Here is a 21182-nt window from a genome sequence, read left to right on the forward strand (position 1 = left end):
TTTCTTAAACATGGGAGACCACAACTGCACACAGTATTCCAGTTGAGGTCTCACCAGTGCCTTGTATAACAGTAATAACACTTCCCTTGTCTCTACTGGAAATAATTCTGCTGATGTATCCTAGGACTCCGTTAACCTTTTTCATGGCCACATCACATTGATGGCTCATAGTCCTCTTGTGATCAGCCAATATGCCCAGGTCTTTCTCCTTCTCTATCGCTTCCAACTGATACATCCTCATCTTATAGCAAAACTTCTTGTTATTAATCCCTAAATACATGACCTTTCACTTTGCACTTTGCATTTCTATTACTCCAGTTTACAAGGAATTATCTTGCATGATATTCCAGTCCTCCATATTGGCTATACCTCCCAACTTTGTGTCATCTGCAAAGTTTATTAGCACACTCCCACTTTTTGTGCCAATATTGATAAAAAAAATGTTAAATAAGATTGTTCCTGTTGTGGAAAATCGACCACATGGTTGATTTTAGATCAGACAGCCTGAGGCACCTTTATTTCATACAAGCTTATATGCAGGGACAGACAGCATAGACCCCACGCAAGAGGCAGGGTGCTCTGCTTTTTACAAATTTTACCATGCTTATAAAGGTTAAAATTGCAAAACATAGCATGCTGGTTACACATGTTATTTGCCTTATTTGGAATATAATGTTGATAACAAGCAAGCTGACCAATTAATTCTCCATCTATGGCAAAACCCCTGTTTTCCATCTATGGCTTTTCCTGTTATTGTCTTTGCCAGTCAAGTCTGCGGTTTGACCGTTCTAGCACCTTTTCTGTAGACCTGACAGCAGGCTCAGCTGTTGTAACTTAACAGATCTCCTGGTTCCCTTTTATCCAATTCTAGTTCCTCTTAGTTAGGGCCCTGACCACATGTATGCCCTTTGTACAGGATAAACAAGCTTAGCTGTTGCTTTATAGCTGTGCTTAATAGGCCTTAGGCCTGCAAGCTTAGTGGTTGCTTTATAACTTTTGCTCAGGCCTAAAGGGTTGGGGGGGGGGGGTTCCCTAACATTTCCAAGACAGATCCCTGAGGAACTCCATCAGTAACCTCCCTCCAGCCTGACAGTTCACCATTCAGTATGCCCTGTTGTAGTCTTCCCTGTAACCAGTTCCTTATCCACCATTCAATTCTCATATTAATCCCCATCTTCTCCAATTTAACTAATAATTTCCCATGTGAAACTGTATCAAATGCGTTACTGAAATCCAGATAGATTAGCTCGTCTGCATTTCCTTTATCTAAATGATCAGTTATGTTCTCAAAGAAGGAGAGCAGGTTGGTCTAGCACAATCTACCTTTTGTCAAACTATGTTGTGTTTTATCCCAATTACTGTTTACCTCTATGTCCTTTACTTTCTCTTTCAAAAAATGTTCCAAGACCTTGCATACAACTGAAGTCAAACTAATAGACCTGTAGTTTCCTGGATCGTTTTTCCCCCATTCTTAAAAATAGGTACTGTATTAGCAATTCTCCAGTCATAGGGTATGACACCCTACCCCCATCCTGAATCTACAGATTCATTAAAAATCCTTGCTAGTTGGCTTGCAATTTCATGTGCCAGTTCTTTTGATATTCTTGGATGGGGATTATCCAGGCTCCCCAGTTTAGTCCCCTTAAACTCATGGAGTTTGACTTCCATCTCAGATGTGGTAATTTATACCTCCATATCCTCATTGTCATTAGCCACTCTGCCACTACCCCATAGCACTTCATTAGCCTAATTGAAAACTGAAGCAAAGTATTTATTTAGGTGTTGAGCCATGCCTAGATTATCCTTAACCTCCACTCCATTCTCAGTGTTTAGCAGTCCCACTTCTTCTTTCTTTGTTTTCTTCTTATTTATATGGCTATAGAACCTGTTACTATTGGGTTTAATTCCATTTGCAAGGTCCAACTCTACATGGCTTTTGGCCTTTCTCACTTTATCCCTACATGTTCTGACCTCAATAAGGTAGCTTTCCTTGCTAACCCCTCCCATCTTCCATTCCTTGTAGGCTTTCTGCTTTCTCTTAATCACCTCTCTGAGATGCTTGCTCATCCAGCTTGGTCTACAACTCCTGTCTATGATTTTTTTCCCCTTTCTTGGGATACAGGCTTCTGATAGTTTCTGCAACTTTGACCTGAAATAATTCCAGGCATCCTCCACCTTTAGATCCCCAAATTCTTCAGTCCAATCCACTTCCCTAACTAATTTCCTTAATTTTTTAAAGTTAGCCCTTTTGAAATCAAAAACCCTAGTCTCAGATCTATTTTTGTTTATTCTTCCATCTAGTTTCAACTGAATTAGCTCATGATCACTCAAACCAAGGTTGTCCCCTACAACCATTTCTTCTATGAGGTCCTCACTACTCACCAAAACCAAATCTAAAATGGCATCCCCTATTGTTGGTTCTTCAACTATTTGGTGAAGGAATCCATGTGGTTGGTTCTTGTTATCCCTTTTCCTGGTAGGTTAAAAAGCCCTTTAAGTAAATGTTTCTTTCTCCCAATATAGGTACTTATATACCATAATCCTGTCGTTTACTAATCTTCTTTTTGATAAACTAAACAGATTGAGTTCCTTCAGTCTCTCACTGTAAGGCATTTTTTCCAGTCCTCAAGTCTTTTTATGGCTTTTCTCTTCACCGTCTCCAGTTTTTCCACATCCTTTTTAAAATGTGGATGACAAAACTGAATGCAGTGTTTCAGTATTGATCTTGTGAAAGCTGTATACAGGCAGTAAAATCACCTCCATACTCCTACTCATTACTCCCTTGTTTATACATCCAAGGATCACATTAGCCTTTTTTACTACAGTCTCTTGCTGAGAGCTCATTGTCAATTGATTGTTCACTATGACTCCTAAATGCTTTCCAGGATAGCTCCTAATTCTGTAGGTACAAGCTACATTCCTTGTTCCAGTACGTATGACCTACATTCCTTGTGTCACAGATATGGTAGAGCTCCCCTCTCTTGGACACTCACCAGACTGTTGTGAGGGGATCCAAACCCTGAATCTCCATGTGCCTTATGTCTACAGAGTCCAGATGCTCCCCATGGCTTGAGGTCTCTAGACCTCACTCTAACTCCTCCTTCTGAGATCTTAGACCTCATGGTCCAACTGCCTTCCCTCTCAGATTCCCCCATAATTTATGCACACCCTTCCCAGAACTCCACCTTGTGAGCTCTCAAGGTTCACAAGTTAACTCTTCAGTTGCATACAATAGTGAAAGCAAATAGGCACGCAGACATCCTTTGCATAGGAGTCTAAAACACAGTTACCCTTTACTTGAGAGAAAGCACAAGAGACTATAGATCAGAGGTGGGCAAACTACGGCCCACAGGACCCTCCTGCCCGGCTCCTGAGCTTCTGGCTCGGAACGCTGCCCCCCCCCCCCGCTGTTCCTCCTCCCCCACAGCCTCAGCTCACTGCAGCACCAGTGCAATGCTCTGGGCAGCAGCGCAGCTGCAGAGCCGTGGCCTGACCCGGTATTCTGTGCTTCACGGTGGCGTGGCTGGCTCCAGCTGGGCAGCATGGCTGCCTGTCCTTGTGCTCTGGGTGGTGCAGCTGTAGCACCACCAGCCACCGGTGATCCAGGCAGCGTGGTCAGGGGGCAAGGAGCAGGGGAGTTCAGGGTGGTGGTCAGGGGGAGGGAGTGGATAGGGGTTGGGGCAGTCAGAGAGTGGGAAACAGGGGGGTTGAATGTGGGCAGGTGTCCCGGGGGGGCAGTCAGGAAGGAGTGGGGGGTTGGATGGGGCAGTCAGGGGGCACGAGTTCTGGGGGTGGTCAGGGAGAAGGAGTGGTTAGATGGGGCAGGGGCCCCGGGCGGGGCAATCAGAAATGAGAGGAGGGGTTGGATGGAGTGGCGGGGTCAGTCAGGGGTGGGAGGTCCAGGAGCCATCAGGGGGCAGGGAGGGGTGGATGGGGCAGGGGTCCCGGCGCAGGCCATCATGGAACAGCGGGGGGTTGGATGGGGCAGGAGTCCCAGGGGCGAGAAGCACTGGGGCCTAGGATACGGGGTGGGGGCCGGGCCACGCCTGGCTATTTTGGGAGGCACAGCCTCCCCTAACCAGCCCTCCATACAATTCTGGGAACTCAATGTGGCCCTCAGGCCAAAAAGTTTACCACCCCCCACCCCAGTATAGATCATTTAGAAAACAGCAAACACTGTGAATCCAGTGCACTTTACTCTAGTTCACCCTTCCTTTGGGAATCCTTGGGGACTGTGTGTGTTTAGGTAGGCAGGGTTCCCCCATGCTTCATCCAGCTCCTGCAGAAGACAGGTTGAGCTGGTGAAAATGGTTGAAGACCCCCAAGTAGAGCAGCTCATACTGTCTTATAATGATCCAGTACCTCTGTCAGGTGAATTTGTTGCCAGACCATCTCCCCCTAACTCACCAGTTCTCCAGGGTGGGAGCCAGCCTATGTTCTAAGATGTTTGTATATGATTAGAGGACCATCCCTGAGTTAATAACTCTCTTTTGTCAGCCCTGTATCGCTGCTTGTTGGAATTTCAGTACAACATGGAGGTAAAAGGACAGCAGAGAAGGCACAGGACTGCTCATTCTAAATGGAGTTTGCAGCTTGTTAAAGTACATATAGGGAGTTCATAATCTCATGCAGAATTCATAATTTGTGCAGGCAGTTCCCCCAAATCGTCACAGTAGGACCTTGCATTTGGCTGTTTTAAAATGAACTTTGTATGGGCCCAGCTTACCAAGCAATGCAGATCGCTCTGTATGACTGCTCTGTTGTCATTGTTCACCACTCTACCAACATTTGTGTCACCCTCTAATTTTCTCAGCAGGGCGTTTATATTTACTTATGGATCATTGCTAAAAATGTTGAATAATGATGGGCCAAGAACCAATCCCTGTAGAATCCCACATGAACCCCCCAGTTAATGATGATTTTCTCCATTAACTAATATTTAGATCTGTCACCTACCCTGTCTGTAATCCATTTAAGAGTGCTTTATTGATACTGCATAGTACCACATGACATCCTAATTAAAAGATTATCACTAAGTCAGATGCCTTATAAAAGTCTTTTACATCTATGCAGTTATATTTATCAACCAAGCTTGTAATCTCCTCAGAGAAGGAAATCAGGTTTGTTTGCTGAGACCTATTTTCTATAAAACCATATTGACAGGCATTAATAATATTTCCATCCTTAAATTCTTTATTGACATGGGCTTCGGTTATTTTACCAATAAAATAAAATATCAGGCTACCTGCTTTTGAATACTGGCATTACATTAGCACTCTTCCAGTCTTTTGGGGTTTCCCCAGTATTTAAAGACTTATTAAAAATCAGTGGCCCGGCGATCTCCTCCATCATGTCTGTTAGGACTCATAAGGCTTTTCTTTTCACTGCCGGGGTAAGTTGACCTAATTTACGCTACTCCAGCAATGTAGCTGGAGTCAACATAGCTTAGATCAACTTACCACAGTGTCTTCACTGGTACTTGCGTGCTGCCCCTTAAGCTTTTAGTCATGGGACAGAACCCAGCATGATTGTAGGCCAAATAAGAAATTTTACCTGGAATTTCTTTTCCATTTCTTAGGACATTGCTAGTTTATCACTTCTGGCTAAGTATCAGAAATATATTGTTAATTATTCATATTACAATAATGCTTAGAGGCCTCAGTCAAAATTAGGGCCTGACTGTACTAGGGACTGTACAGACACGTTATAAGAAACAGTCCTTGCCCCTAGGAGTTTACAGTCGTAAACAGACGAGACAGCCAAAGGATAGGGGAGGAGGCCCAGAAAGCAGAAGTGATTTGCCCACAATTGTACGGCAGAGCTAAGGATAGAACCTAGATCACCTAAGCCCTAGTCTGGTGCCCTATTCACTGAACCATGCTGCCTCTCACGGTTGCTAGAAGTAGTAGTTTGTTCAGAAATTTGTTTCCTGCAATTTTAATAAAACAACAGGGGGCTTTCTCTTTTTCCTTTTTGTAGATTTAGGCTGTGGAAAGATATTTTTCCTCTTTTTTTATGTTCTGTCAAATTATGGTCCAAGATTTCTGTAATGAAGACATGAAGGCAGTCAAAGTGGTCCAAAAAATCTGTTGTCATTGAGAAATCCATCTATTTGAATGACATAAGTGACAAAGGGGGGATAATCTATTACTTTGGATTGAAGGCTAAATCAGACTCTAGTTCCAGTTGTAAAGATACCCTCTATTCATTTTCAGCACATATATTACCTGATGTATATGATCAAGTAATATTGATACAATGCATCTACACACCAGTATATGTTTACATATATCTGCAGTTTTTCATTAGTAATTGATGTAAGGTGGTGGTACAGTAATTTTGCCCTGGACTATTACATGAAAACCAGTCTCTTTTGTAAGGATTCTTAATCCTTAAATTTCAGAAAACAAAAAATTCCACTGTGCTTTAATAGAAATATGACTTTATTCAAGACTAAATGTGTTCTCAGTATTAAAACAGACAAGACCGTGAAATTTCCTCTTGCTATTATAAGGCTACTAACTAAAAAAATGCCTACAGTTGAAACTGACTGCAATGTTCAAAGTGTAATTCTGGCTGATGATAAATGCAAAAAGTCAGTATGTACTTGATAGCCTTTTCTAAAGTACATTAGCTAAAGCTGAGAGCAGATAAATGCATCAGTTTGGTAAATGCAAAAATTGTTCAGTTACATAAGAGAGGAACATTATATTACACTGAAAGGAATACTGATATCCTGGATATTTGAAATATGAGATAGGAAATGAAACAGTTTTTCACCTCATGAGTATGCTACCTTGTGTTCTGTGATTTTGCAGTAAGTCATTGCAAAATTTTTTGTCTGTCTAATTTTTTTTCCAAACAGTTTTCAACTTATTTTTCCCTGGTCAAATTATAATGAATGTTCTGTGTTTTACTCTCCCTTCTTTATCCCTTTTTCTTTTACTTAGTTGATTTCTGAATGTTTCCCTTTATTCCTGTGATCTTTTCTTCATAGCGGCACTGTCTCGGTGAAGCTTTGCATAAATCTATCAGCAATGTAAGTGAGCTACACTTACAACTTGTACACAAGGGCATGCTTGCACTTCTAAACTTGCATACTTTATAATGTTGCTTTAAAGCTTTAAACTCTTAAGTAAAATACATGATGATATTAGAGGCGAGGCTATGTATGCATCTGGTTAATAAAAGCTTCCTTGCTGCATCCATTCATCTGTATAAGTGCACATATCATCTGACATCAAAACGCTACATAATATCTGCAGCATTTTTTATTATGTTAAAGCAATCTTGCAGGCAATATATTTGCACATTGTGAAGCTTTTTACAAAGCATGAAATTAATGATGCTATATTATAGTTTGCTGTTTGTAATACAAATCTTAATTGCAGTTTGATTACTAAATTTTCTTCTACTATTTATGTCTGTCAACTTTTTAATCTCTTGAAAGGCCAAGTTGACAAGATTGTAAGATCCAAGTACTGTGTATATCTTTGTGTTCAAGGAGTTATCTGTGTCTTGTCTAGCATCCTCTGTGTAGGGAGAAAGCAAACTGGAAGCTAGAAGATTCTGTTACTGTAAAAATATGGAAAGAGAGACTCTTACTTTCATAAATGTGCTTTTAGCATATATAAATACATGGTGAATCATTCAAAATATGTATAAAATGTATATATGTATGCTTAAAACCCCTTTATTGAAATATACTATTGTTTCTTTTGATATTTGAGGCAATTCAAACAAAATAAGAAAACTTCACATATATTGTATAGAAAACCTATATTTTTATTAGTTTCCCATATGTGAATTGTTTGTTGTTATGTAGAAAGAAGAAAAGAACGGATATTTCAGAATTATCAGACTAATTCACAGCAGTGGAACAATTGCTGTCACCAGAGGGTGGTATTGTAAATTACGATAATTTACATCTATAATGTTGATACATATGTGAACAGGTTTTGATAGTGACTGATTGAGCAGTCCTTTAATAATAACACCTACAGTTAAATCCATATGTTTTGCAAAAATGTGGTGTTTTGTATAACAGATAATACTATTATATTTCACCAGAGGTAAATACGTTTCAAAGCTTTTCAGAATCATGTATTTTGTAGAAAGTGTACACTTAACTGAACTCCATAGGTTGGCATCACAGTATATAACATCACCAATGTACTACAAGATAGGAAGTTACTCAGGGAAGGAGTTTGCAGACTTCAGAAGTGCATGGACATCCTAGAACCTGAAAATAAGTAGAATATTATAGGCAGAGCTGGTAGCTAAGCCTATAATTAAGGTTGCCTAATACTTTCCATAATATAAAATCCTGTTTTCAGCTGTTTATCATTTTGCCAAACTTTAACTGAGTAGGCTGAAATTTTTGATACCAGATGTCTGCCTCAGGTTAATTTTTTTTTTTTTATTTTTAAGTTTCAGCTAAAATGAGTCAGCCATTTCCAAGAATGAGATTAGGGGAACATGTATTGTTTTGTCCATGGTAAAAAAAAAAAAAAAAAAAAAAAAAATACTGCACCCTATTCATTGGGAAGCTCTAGTGCTTCCATGCTTTGGAGTAGGGACTTGAAATTTAACAAGGGGGCCCATCCGTATGCAGGCAGCAGTGCAGGGATGTTGTAAATATATGAGGAGGACAGCATGAATGGGAGGGAGGGGTAGAGTGGTTAGAAACAATGCGGAGGAGTGACAGGTGCCAAGGTGGTGGATAAGAGCAGAAAGAGGAGCAATATCCAGTGTTGGAAAAGATAGGAGCAGAGGGGGAGGCGACAGGAGCCAAGGTGGGGTGCATAGGATTAGAGTGGGAAGGGAATGAGACAATAGTTGGGGTGGATAGCAACAAGGGAAAGGGAACGAGAGAGGTGGCAGAGGAGGTTTAGGAGCAGAGTGGGGATGGGGCAGAAAGGTTTATAACCACTGACGCACGCTGCCCTCTAGAACCTCAAATTTAACCCAGAATTCCCAAGTTGCGGCATTCCTCTAATGTCAGCAAATATCTGTGAAACCAACGGGCAAAATCTGTGTTTGATCACTCCCTTGTGCTTTATCAAAATAAAGAATAACAGCTTACTACTGCTGCCAGTTATTCTGTAACTGAAGTGATAGACATCTGTGCTGTGGATCTAAAGATTTCAATCCTACTGATGACCTGTGTACAGGTCAGTTTGGTTCCACATGATGGAATTTGTTTTTTCCAGTTTGCTTTTCCTCTCCCTCAAAATCTAGGGAATTGCATCTAAAAACCTATGTTAGAAGAGTTAGAAGTCAAGCATTCAAAAGTTAGGAAATGCCTATTAAGGCTGCCTGTGCAACCTTTATTTGGCCATCTTGTGTGCATACATTGTGATATAGTCTTTAATTACATGATCACATACTACTTCCACAGAACTCCTGCCTGCCTCATTCCATGCACAGGATGAACCATGCTCTGAAGATGAGTTAGGGTTGTGTAGTGAATGAGGCTGTTGTCAGTAGGATCCCTGCCTCACTTGTTGCATAAGCTGAGTAGTGAATGAGGGGTAGAATTGCAGGAAGAGAGAGAATGGTCTCATGGTTAAGGCTGCTGAATGCTGCTTTGAAGAATTGTTTCTTCACCTACATCTGCCACTGAATTCCTATGTGATGCTTGAAATGTCACTTAAACCAAACTTCCTCTCCGAGTAGTATCCCTAGAGGTGCTCCACTGTAGGTGCGCTAGCACCCCCTGTGCCTTTGATCAGAGATTTCTCATAGCAGTTTCCATTCAGCCATCACATGCATGTTAGTCAGTCTTATGCCCCATGCCATTGCACAGCACTGCGTGGGCAAACCACGCTAAGTTCCTTCTTAACTGCCTCAGCCTGGGGTGGAGCTCTGGCAGTTATCCCATTCAGATTTCTTCAACTGTATTCTCTCTTTTTATTAACAATTAGTCCTAGTGTTAGTTTTAGTCCCATAGTTAGTGAATAGTACTAATATAGCTTTTCTTTACAAGAGAGAATAATTTTTATTATATTTGGATAGGTACTGGTTAGTTATTAGTTCTTACTGGGAGGTTATGTCTGGTTCTCCTGGCTTCAAACATCTGTCATGTTGGGAGGTGATGCTGGTCAGCGATGGGCATTCCCATTGCTCCATTGCCTCAGAAAATCACAGAAGTGCAACTTTTGTCTGGCACTGAAATCAAGAGCCAGCAAAAACACAAATAAAGCTTTATCTCCTCATGATGGAGAGCTCTCTACATCCAGCTTGTAATCCAGGCCAAGGGACCTCCCTGTAAATCGGCTGCCTCTACAACAGTGGAGCCCCACATCTCCAGGGCCTCCAAGAGAAAGATGCAGGAGTCCTCTCATAAGCCTTCAAAGGAATATTACCCTGGCTCACCAAGTAGAGAATGTACTTCTAAAAAGCTGAGGTCATCGGTATTTTCAGCCACCCTGGCACTACCAGCTCTTCAGTCAGGTGCCCTTCAGGCTGCTGATTCCTGGGCTACCCAGGGCATGGCTAGGCTGCAAGATGGCCACAGGCCCAGGGAGACCATTGGTACAGTTATTGGACCAAAGTGGCAAGAAGAGCTGATCTTCTTCCTCTGTACCACAAAAGCCCACTCAGGTTCCAACCACACTTCTCTCAGAGCTCATGAGACCTTATGTATCATCAACGACTGTGCTTCCCTTGGAGCACCTGTAACCTATGGTACCGTCAGTGTCCTCGACCACAACCACCTCAGCACAGACTACAGGCCTGGTACCAATAACACTTGCAGTACTGCAGGTTCTGACTTCCCCAGGACCTGATTGTATCTGGGACTCCTAATTCTCCACTTCTTGGCTCTTATGTACTGTCAGTACCGAGAATGCCTGAACTTTGCTCAGTACAGAGGGTTTCACTTCAAATCTCTCCAGGCGCTCCACCATTCCTTAGTGAGCTTCAGGAAGAAGATTCTGATGAAGACCTTGCCTTGGTGTCTGACGTGTCAGTTCAGGGTTTTCCCCCTCACTCCTATAGAGGACCCTTTCCATAAGCCTCCACTGAAGTGGCAACCGTTTACAGCATATATTTGCGCAACTGAGTCTACAGCTCAATACCCAGAAATCGACCTTGAGTCTCATACAACATCTGAAGTTTATTGGGGCCAAACTCAATGCAGTGCGAGTGAGAGCATTCCTCCAGCTTCAGATTCAACACCCTGACAAGTCTCATAGGCAGATCAGGCTAGCCCACAAACACTGACCAGGAATTGCATCCTGCTTCTCCGGCATGACAGCATTTACCTTTGTGACCCCATATGCCTGATTTTTAATTTAGATATGGCTCATCTCAGACACTTCCTGAACTGATGGAAAGAACCATCCAGCATCCATGCAGGCATCCCGTTCACGCAACCCCCATCAACACTGATTCGAACAACAGACACCTTTTTAATAGGATGGAGAACCCATCTAAACGACCGCAAGGCACGTGGTCTCCCATGGAATCGGTTCTCTATATCAATCTTTTAGAACGAAGAGCTGTCAGAAATGCCTTCGCATACTTTCTCCCACTCATCAAAGATATTCATGACAGACAATGTAGCATGCATGTTTTACATAAATCGCCAAGGGGACACAAAATCTCCCTCCCTCCTGAAACTTTGGAATTGATGCATCCACCACAATGTGTTCATTTCAGCTGTTTACCTGCAAGGGGTACAAAATGTGACAGCAGACAGACTCAGTTGGAATTTTTCATATGACCACGAATGGGAGATGAATCCAGCAGTGCTTCACAGCACATTCAGCCTATGGAGAACTCCAACAATAGACCTGTTTGCTATTTCCGGAACAAGAAATGTCTCTGCTACTGCTACAGAGCCGGACTGGGGAAACAGTCTTTGGGAATGCTCTCAACTTTCCAAACAGCAGGGAGCTGCTATACGCCTTCCTCTATCCCGCTTAGGGATACAGCAAGAGAAAGCGAAAGTAATACTGATTTACCCACTACTGGCCGAGGCAAGTACGGTACCCATCTCTTGCACAGCTGACAGTATGTCCTCCAATTCCTCTTTAACCTATTTCTCACCTGCTCTCCCAAAATGACAGATGGATCCTTCACCCCAACCTACAGATCCTCCAGCTCCAGGCTTGGCTTTTTCATGGTTCCAACACTTGAAGAGTGAATGATTTGAGGAGGTGAAAGTGGTGTTACCGCTTTGTAGGATGTAGATGACTGATCACACTTACCTGCAGAAGTGACAATGATTCCAAATTTGATCCCCGCCATGCTGATGGTGGGCAACCCTGCCACCAACAGGGCTCTGTCTTGGGACCCAGGGGAGAGGGTGGGACTGGATCCCCATATCCTGGCCACCTCCCATCCTGAGGTGTGGTGGTCCAGATCACAGCACTACTGACTCTGGTCGCTAGGCTGCACTGCCCTGATACTAAGGGTCATATTGCTGACTCTGGCTGCTAGACCGCACTGCTCAAATAGCAAGGGCCGAGCTATTGACCCTGGCCACTAGGCCATACTGCCCTGATAGCAAGGGCTGGGCTACTGACTACGTCACACACAACCCAAGGCAAGTGGCTGCCGCAAGAGGCGATGTTACACATCAGCCTCCTGGAACTCAGAGCAGTCAGATATTCCTGTCTCCGGTTCCTGCTCTTAATCATGGAAAGATCAACATAAAGATCATGACAGACAATATATCATGCATGTTTTATATTAATTGTCGAAGAGTAAGATCCCCTTCCTTCTTTGGAATTGGGGCATATGCAACCGGATCATCATCACAAAGGAGTTCAGAACATGACTGCAGTTGTGATCAGCAGGCACTTCTTCCAAGACCACAAGTGGGAAATAGACCCGGTGTATTACACCACATATTTCATCAATGGAGCATGCCTAAGATATATTTGTTTGCCACATAGTTAAACAAGAAATGCACCTACTTCTGCTCAAGGAACAGACTGGGTCACCAATCCCTGCAGGGATGCTTTTCGCCTTCAGTTGTCATCAACTTTCCTTTATGCATTCCTGCCAACTCCCCTAGTAGCCAAAGTTATTCTCAAAATAAAGAAAGACAAAGCTAGAGTCATCCTAATAGTTCTAACCTGGCCCAGGCAAACATGTTTTTTCCTTACCTGGTATGGCTGGCCATTTGCTCTGCAATCACTCTCCATGCTGCTCCTCATATCTCCCAGGAAGGCGGGAAGATTCTTTATCCCAATCTTGCTGTCCTTTGTCTCAAAGCATGGCTGGTTGATGGCTCATGGGATTAGAGACAGCCTGCCCAGAGCATGTAAAAAGAGTTCTTTTACATACCAGGAAATAATCTACTTGCTCCATGTATTCTCAAAAATGGACACGGTTTGCCAGTTGGTTTGACCACAGGCAGGTCTCTTGGATGACTGCATCACTTCCAAATGGGCTGATTACACCCTAACCTTGAAAACCTCGGGACTATGAATGAGCTCCATCAGAGTCCACCTGGCAGCCATCATGGCTTGTCACCCTGCAATAGAGGGCTATTCCATATTTGCCCACCCCACCACAGTGAGATGCCTCAGAGGGCTTATAAATCTCTGTCCACCAGTCCAATTCCCTACTCCAGTATGGGACCTCGATGTGGTCCTTAAATGCCTCATAAGACCATCCTTGAACCACTGGCTACCCGCTCATTGCTCTATTTGTCAGTGAAGATGGTATGCCTACAGCCATCACGCTGGCCTGATGGTTGGAGAAATAGGTGCCCCGATGGCAATACCCTCACTTAACAGTGTTTTTTAAGGACAAGGTCATGATGAGGCTGCACCACAAAGTCTTATCTAAAGTTTCTTCTGAATTTCATATCAATCAGCCCATTCACCTTGCCTGTCTTCCATCTCAAATTGTATCTAGATCATGAAGAGGCACTGCTATACACCCTTGATGTCAGGAGAGCCCTGGCTCTCTATCTAGATAGGACAAAACCCTTCAGGAAGACTCACAAGTTATTCATCTCACTAGCAAATAGGTCAAAAAGGCTGCAATCTCTAACCAGAGACTTTCCAAGTGGATATCAGGCTATATTAACTCTGGTTATGAGTCTCACAATACTCAACCACCTTTGAATATGTGCACTCATTCTACAAGGACAGTTGCCACTTTTAGGGCCTTCCTCAAGAACATGTCCAATATTGAAATCTGTAAAGCCGCTGCATGTGCTTCCATACATACATTCACCAAACACTATGCTATAACTCATGATTCTGCTTCTGATACTGTATTCAGCTTGGCCGTACTTTTCTCTGTACTGGACTTAACTCTGAAGCCCCCTCCGCCTTAGAGGAAACTGCTTGGTAGTCACCTAGAGTGGAGCATCAGTAGGGACCCTACTCGAAGAAGAAGAAGAAGAAGAAGAAATGGTTACTTAAATCTATGCGGTAACTGTGGTTCTTTGAGATGTGTGTCCTACCCTTCAGAGTCCTCTGCTTTGAAATTTCACCGTAGAGAAGGAACTGAGGGCAGTTTGCCCCCACAGTGCTATGTAGCAATGCCAGAGAGTATGAGACTGACTAACACACATGTGCGAGCCGAATGGATGCTGCTGTGAGAAGTCTCCAGTCAAAGGCACAGGGGGTGCCAGCAAACCTAGGGGAACACAATAATTGTGCAGGGTGAGTAATCATTTTATTTTCACAGGTGACCACTAATTGTGTGTGCCTTCTTTTCTGAGTGCCCAACTTAAGACTTTAGGGTAGAGTACTCACAACTGCAACTGAAGTCAATGGGAACTATACTTTGAACATATAAAGCGCTATATAATAAGGACCCTTAGAAATTGTGTTTTCAGACACTGAGGTGAAATTGTGGAATTAGCCCAGCCCTGCAATTTTTCCCACAAGAGGGATGCTGAAGTGGGCATCTGTGTGTGCCATTCTTATGTTTGTTGCATCTTTTGGGCCTCCAAACTGCTGCTCCAACAGCAGGGTAGCCAATGGGCATGCATTGTCCCTCAGGACTGCTGTCCCATTGGCTACACCTGCTGCCCGAGGCACCATCCTTTGCTGCATATTAATAAGCCCAGAAGATGCAAGTGGAAGTGTGGCTTGGAGATGGTTTCCAAAGAGCCCAGTAAAACAACGAGGGAGCAGCAGCTTCTTGTCAACTCCCCGCACACTGGTCTGACCCATGTTCACCTGCCCACTACCTCAGAGAGCAGCTGAGCTCCAGCTGACCCACCTGCTGGACCCAACTACCCCCTCTGCGACCTCGTGGAACAGATACTGGGCAGAGGGGGATACCTGGATGCAAGTAAAAGGGGCAGGGGGCTGGGAAGATGAGACAGGTGGAGGGGAAGCAGCTGAAGGGGAGGGGCTAAGTTGAGAGCCTATGGGTGGGAAGGAGGTTTGAGGGACCGGAGTTGGAACCAGGGACTGAGGTGGTGGGATAAGTGGAGGAGGGAGGTGGGTATGAGGGGCTGGGAGGTACAACAGTTTGTTGGTGAGTATGTCTATGAACTTCACAGAGTGCAACATAAGAGCACATGATGCTCACTTCTGCCTTTCTGCTGCTGGAAAAATTGCTGCAGTTCTGGAAAGACCAGCAGCCAGTTTTCTGAGAAGCACAATAGCCGGCACCACACCTTGGAACAGAAGCAGCTGCAACCTCAGGAGAGAGGCAGAAGCATGTGTTCTAAGTGGCATTGGCGTGCCGTCTACTGTGTCTTGTGTAAAACTGGCCACTGAGTGCCCCCTGAACTGATGTAATTTTCCAGCAGTGAGGAGGTGGAAGTGGGCGTCTGTGCACAGCGGTTTCCTGCTGTTGGAAAAATTGCAACAGTTTTTGTGGGAACTTGGCATCTGGCTTTATGCAAAGGAATGCAAGAGTGTTCTTTCACAGACTGCATTATGTGTGTATCCTAAGAAAATCACTGCTTAACCCATGACACTGCCATGATTTTTTTTTCCAAATCTGCAGTTTTCTCAGCGCCCTCTATATAATGCTAAGTATTCTGAAAAATCTGATCCTAGGAATCCCAGATTGGGCATCCAAAACTAGTGGACACTTTTTACCTTAATCTCTCTGTTCCTCAGTTCCTCATCCATAAAATGGGGATAGTAATATCACCTTGCCTCCCAGGAGTGTTGAGAAAATAAATTCATAAATATGTGTGAAGCAGTGAGGTACTGTAGCAATGTGTGCCATTGAAAAGACCACGGGGAAATTAAAAAAATGTTATTCAGGGTTTGAATAGTGTGTAATGACTAAGGCATGAGATTGCACATTGAACAATGAGGGTGAAACAAAATATTGAATAGCTGCTTATTCAATGAGCACTGTCCATTCTGTTCACAGAAGGAGGCCAGGATCTATGGAAAAAATAGTATGTGATGATGTAATTTAAAGACTGTATCATAATGCATAGTCACGGGGGGGCGCGAATTAAGGTTGTACAGGCAACCTTAATTCAGATATTCCCTAACTTTTAATTCGTTCAGCCTTAACGTTCTTTTAACAAAGGTTTCTAAGTGTAAATTTTATATTTAGGCTAATAGGAGCTGTTAGGTTTCTCAGAACTTGAAAATCAGGTAATTTAGGTGTCTAAATTTAGATTTCTATTTTTTAAAATCTTGTTTTAAATTAAAAGAAGATAGCAGAGCAAGAGCTAGAGAAAAGAAAGCTTAAAAAATGCTGATACATACTTAGAAGTCAGAATGGAACAAGTAATGTATATGTTACCTACTACTTTGCACTGCACATATAATACCTTGCTTCTTAAAATTATGGTAAAGTAAATGAAAATGATTCATTTTGCATTGCTTTGCTGATTTACACTGTTTAAAACATATTTTTCATGCTATCTATATGTTCTGACATTAAGAAATTCTGCTAACTCATTTACTTCATACAGGAAGTAAAGTAAAAAATTAATGTTAGTGTACACAGTTTTTCATGCATAGTTTAGATTATGAAATTTAGTATGATCTTTCAGCTATAGCTAAATCTCCTTTAAAAGGCATTTGAAGTAAAATATTACTGTCAAAGCATAGTTGCAGGATAGTGTGTGTTTGTATGTGTATATATATACTCAACGAGTTTTAAAGGCAACCAGTCATGGTCATTTCACTCAAACTTAATTTGCTTGTTTTATTTAAGTGCTAATTCTACTTTACATGTAGCTTTTTCCCTTACAAATCTGCTGTAGCTTTGTACTTGTGATAGAATAATTTCAGCAATAATATAAATGTTGCAAATTTCACACAGTTATCCTTTGCATGCTACTCTTAATTTTATTTTATGTTGTGAGCTTTAATTCATTGCAGAATAGCACAGAGTACATTGATATATTCCTATGACTTTATCATTTATTTCATAATTAATTTTGGCATGTGCACAATTAAATGACACTATCGGTTTTTTCATCAGTTTTTTGTGATGCCCTCTGAGGCTTAGAAATATTTTTTTTCTATAATGATTTAAATACTTTGCCATTTGGCAGTTGTATTTTTTCCTTCTGCGTGATCAATGGAGCAAAATTCATTTTTGTAACAAACTTTCAGTTTATTTTTATTCCCCAAGATGGCAGGTGCTGAGGGTGCTTTGTCAGCAACCCTTCTGTCCAATTAAGGAGTTGTTTTATTTGGATCCAAATGGAATCCCGTCAGTCCAGTCTTCTTTGTCTGGAAGGATGATAGCTAAGCCACTGGACATTAAAATTGGGGTATAAATTTACAGTTGAGATAAAGGATCATGGAGCTCCCTCATGGACTAAAGGAAATCATATTATACTCAGATATGTCTGTCTGTTCACTAACATCATTGTTCATGTCAACAAGTTTCCGGAAAAAAATATACATTTGTTAGTTTACTTGCTGTGGTGTAAATAATTAAGAGGCAGCAGAAGAACCACAAAATATTCTAATTTTATAGATCTAACAAAAGTAGTGAGATATTTTAACTTAGTTGCAGTAGAGTGCTACATTTTTAAAAACAGACAATTGCCTATAATTTAGGACCATAGAAATTAGAGATGGAAAAGATTTACATTTCTAGGTCTTCTAATCCATTTCTTTTGCCAGTCAGGATTTTCCCTACATAACCTTAATGAACTTCTCCATAGAATTTACTAATTTTAATATATCCAGCATTGGACCTCAGACCTTGATAGTGTCATTTTAATTTTTTCTTTATTAAAGATTTGGAAGAGCATTTTGGTAACACTTAATTCATTTATGAAACATCAAATACCTTATAATTAGTGATGTTTTAAGGATGTATTTTGAAGTGAGAGCCCTCACAAAATCTCCTTACTCTAATTCTTGTACTTCTGAGTTAAACTATATAACACAATTCACTAGTTATAAGTTACTGCTTCTGTCTTGTGTTTTATGTTCTGGATAGTGCCATGATATTTGGTTATAATCAGTAGATATGTTATCTGAATTTAATATTAAAAAATGTGATGTTGTTCAGATGTATGTTCTAGAAATTTCATATCTAAAGTTCATATGAAATATGTACTTCTTTTGAAAGCTTTTTTCCTGATTTGACATTTGTATTTATGATTTACTGATGTTTGCTATTCTGTGGATTAGATCTCCTTGCTGAAACAGAATCTGGAGATGCAGCTTTCCCAGTCTCAGAGCTCCTTGCAACAGCTACAGGCACAGTTTAGTCAGGAGCGACAAAGACTTACCCAGGAGCTCGAGGAACTGGAAGAAGAGCATCAGCAAAGGCATGAATCCCTGAAGGAAGCACATATACTTGCATTCCAGAACATGGAACAGACAAAAGAACAAGAACAAAAGGCATGTTCATCTGGATATTTCAGACAAGTGTATAGGGTACACCACAGAAACATGATTAAACATACCAATATACAAAACACTGAGAGAATTAGTAAAGAAAATTCTTTGCATTATTTCTTATTTCTCTTTTCAGGAGATGTAACTTACATTAGTAATATGGTTACTACAGTAGAATATTATGCAGGCAAATTGAATAACATCCTTTATAATATAGCCATTACCTAGTAGAAATTTAGCACCCTGCTCTGTCTTCTGGCATCATGTTAGTATATTTAATCATTATCAATACCACCTACATATTTTTGTCCAATAATCTGATTCTGAGGTGTTTTTTTAAAAGTTCCTACTACACTATAATTCATGTTATTATATGTAATAACTTTCTTTGTTCTTTCCAGGACGTCCAGTGTAGCTCTTGTTTTAATTTGTTACATTATATTTCTGATTTGTGGTCACCCCATCTCAAAACAGATATATATTGGAGTTGTAAAAGGTTCAGAAAAAGGCAACAAAAATTATTAGGGGTATAGAATGATTTCCATATGAGGAGCGATTAATAAGACTGGGACTTTTCAGCTTGGAAAAGAGACGACAAAGGAGGGATATGATCGAGGTCTATAAAATCATGATTAGTGTAGAGAAAGTAGATAAGGAAGTGTTATTTACTCCTTCTCATAACATGAGAACTAGGGGTTACCAAATGAAATTAATATGCAGCAGGTTTAAAACACACAAAAGGAAGTATTTTTTCACACAATGGATAGTCAATCTGTGGAACTCATTGACAGAGGATGATGTGAAGTTCAAGACTATTAGAGGGTTCAAAAAAGAACTAGATAAGTTCATGGAGGATGGGTCCATCAATGGCTATTATCCAGGATGGGCAGGGATGGTGTCCTTAGCCTCTGTTTGCCAGTAGCTGAGAATAGGCAACAGGCAATGGATCACCTGATGTTTACCTTTTCTGCTCATTCCCTCTGGGGCATCTGGCATTGGCCACTGTCAGAAGACAGGATAATGGGCTAGATCGACCTTTGGTCTGACCCAATATGGCTGTTCTTATGATAAAACTTCTCACACCACTTCTCAGAATTTGCTAGAGTCCTTTTGAAATTTGTTTCTTCACACTTGTGTACATCATATGCTTCTTTATTTTGTCTACTGTCTAAGGCTCTGAACCTGCAGTGTTTGTGCACGGGCATACCACCATTACTGCTTAGAGCCCCATTTACTTTGTTGGGGCTCCATGTGAGATCAGGTGTCCTCTCATAAGCAATGTTAAGTAAGATCAGGGCTGAAAGTTCTAACATTACTTCTGTTAAAAATCCTTTTAAGCCTATTCTGACACCCTTGCTCAAATTGAGTACAGTAGAACCTCAGAGTTATGAACACCAGACTTACTAACAGACCAGTCAACCACACACCTCATTTGGAACTGGAAGTACACAATCAGGCAGCAGCAGACACCAAAAAAAAAAAGAAGCAAATACAGTACAGTACTGTGTTAAATGTAAACTACAAAAATAAAAGGGAAAGCAGCATTTTTATTCTGCATAGTAAAGTTTCAATGCTGTATTAAGTCAATGTTCAGTTGTAAACTTTTGAAAGAACAACTGTAATGTTTTGTTCAAAGTTACAAACATTTCAGAGTTACGAGCATCCTCCATTCCCAAGGTGATCGTAACTGAGGTTCTAGAGTAATACCTAACTTTACATGTAGTGCTGTTCATTTCAGTGGGATAATCTGTACAGCAGAATGCTTCCTAATTTGAGAAAAGATGGCAGAATCTAGACCAGTAGTTCTCAAACTTTTGTACTGGTGACCCCTTTCACGTAGCAAGCCTCTGAGTGTGACTCCCCTTATAAATTGAAAAACACTTTTTAATATATTTAACCCCATTATAAATGCTGGATGCAAAGCGGGGTTTGGAGTGAAGGCCAACCGCTCACAACCCCCCCATGTCATAACTTCACGACCCCCAGTTTGAGAGCCCCTGATCTAGACATTTGTGATTTTGAAAAGAATTTTCAGAACTGAAAATATGCATCTATGTCCTCAACCTGGGAATGATATTTTTCATAGTATTTAAAAGGTGATAAAGCATTTTTTTTAACCTACTGTAAGCTCAAAAATGATTTGTGTGATTTTTGTTCAACCTGGATCAAAACCACCCGAACAATAAATTTTAGAAACTTAAACTTTGGGTGTACATAGTGCTTGTACCCTGCCCTTGTTCCATGCACAAATTGTGAGTAGGTTATGGTCCTTATACTTTATACTCAAAAGTACTGGTAATCACCAGCGATGGGAAAGAATAAGAAAGAAGACCTCTTTGGCACTTTAATTTGGGAAAGTAGAATAAAGATTACCTTTTTAATGATGGCTTGAGTCTGTCATTGGCTTTTTAAATGATA

The 21182-nt window shown here is 41.3% G+C and overlaps 1 protein-coding gene across 6 annotated transcripts in view; it reads left to right on the top strand.

Moving 5' to 3' along the window:
- The window catches only part of FAM184A (family with sequence similarity 184 member A), a 211234-nt gene that overhangs the window by 139121 nt on the left and 50931 nt on the right, over window positions 1-21182 (top strand). For all 6 annotated transcript variants that reach the window (XR_007773883.1, XR_007773884.1, XM_050949491.1 and 3 more), the window contains exon 10: window positions 18555-18767. Coding sequence is in view for 4 of the 6 variants with exons in the window: in XM_050949491.1 (XP_050805448.1) it covers window positions 18555-18767 (213 nt within the window). In the remaining 2 variants the exon portion in view is untranslated. The remainder of the gene's footprint in view (window positions 1-18554; window positions 18768-21182) is intronic.

This window comes from Gopherus flavomarginatus, chromosome 4, assembly GCF_025201925.1.
Source record: "Gopherus flavomarginatus isolate rGopFla2 chromosome 4, rGopFla2.mat.asm, whole genome shotgun sequence".
Classification (NCBI taxonomy): Eukaryota; Metazoa; Chordata; order Testudines; family Testudinidae; genus Gopherus; species Gopherus flavomarginatus.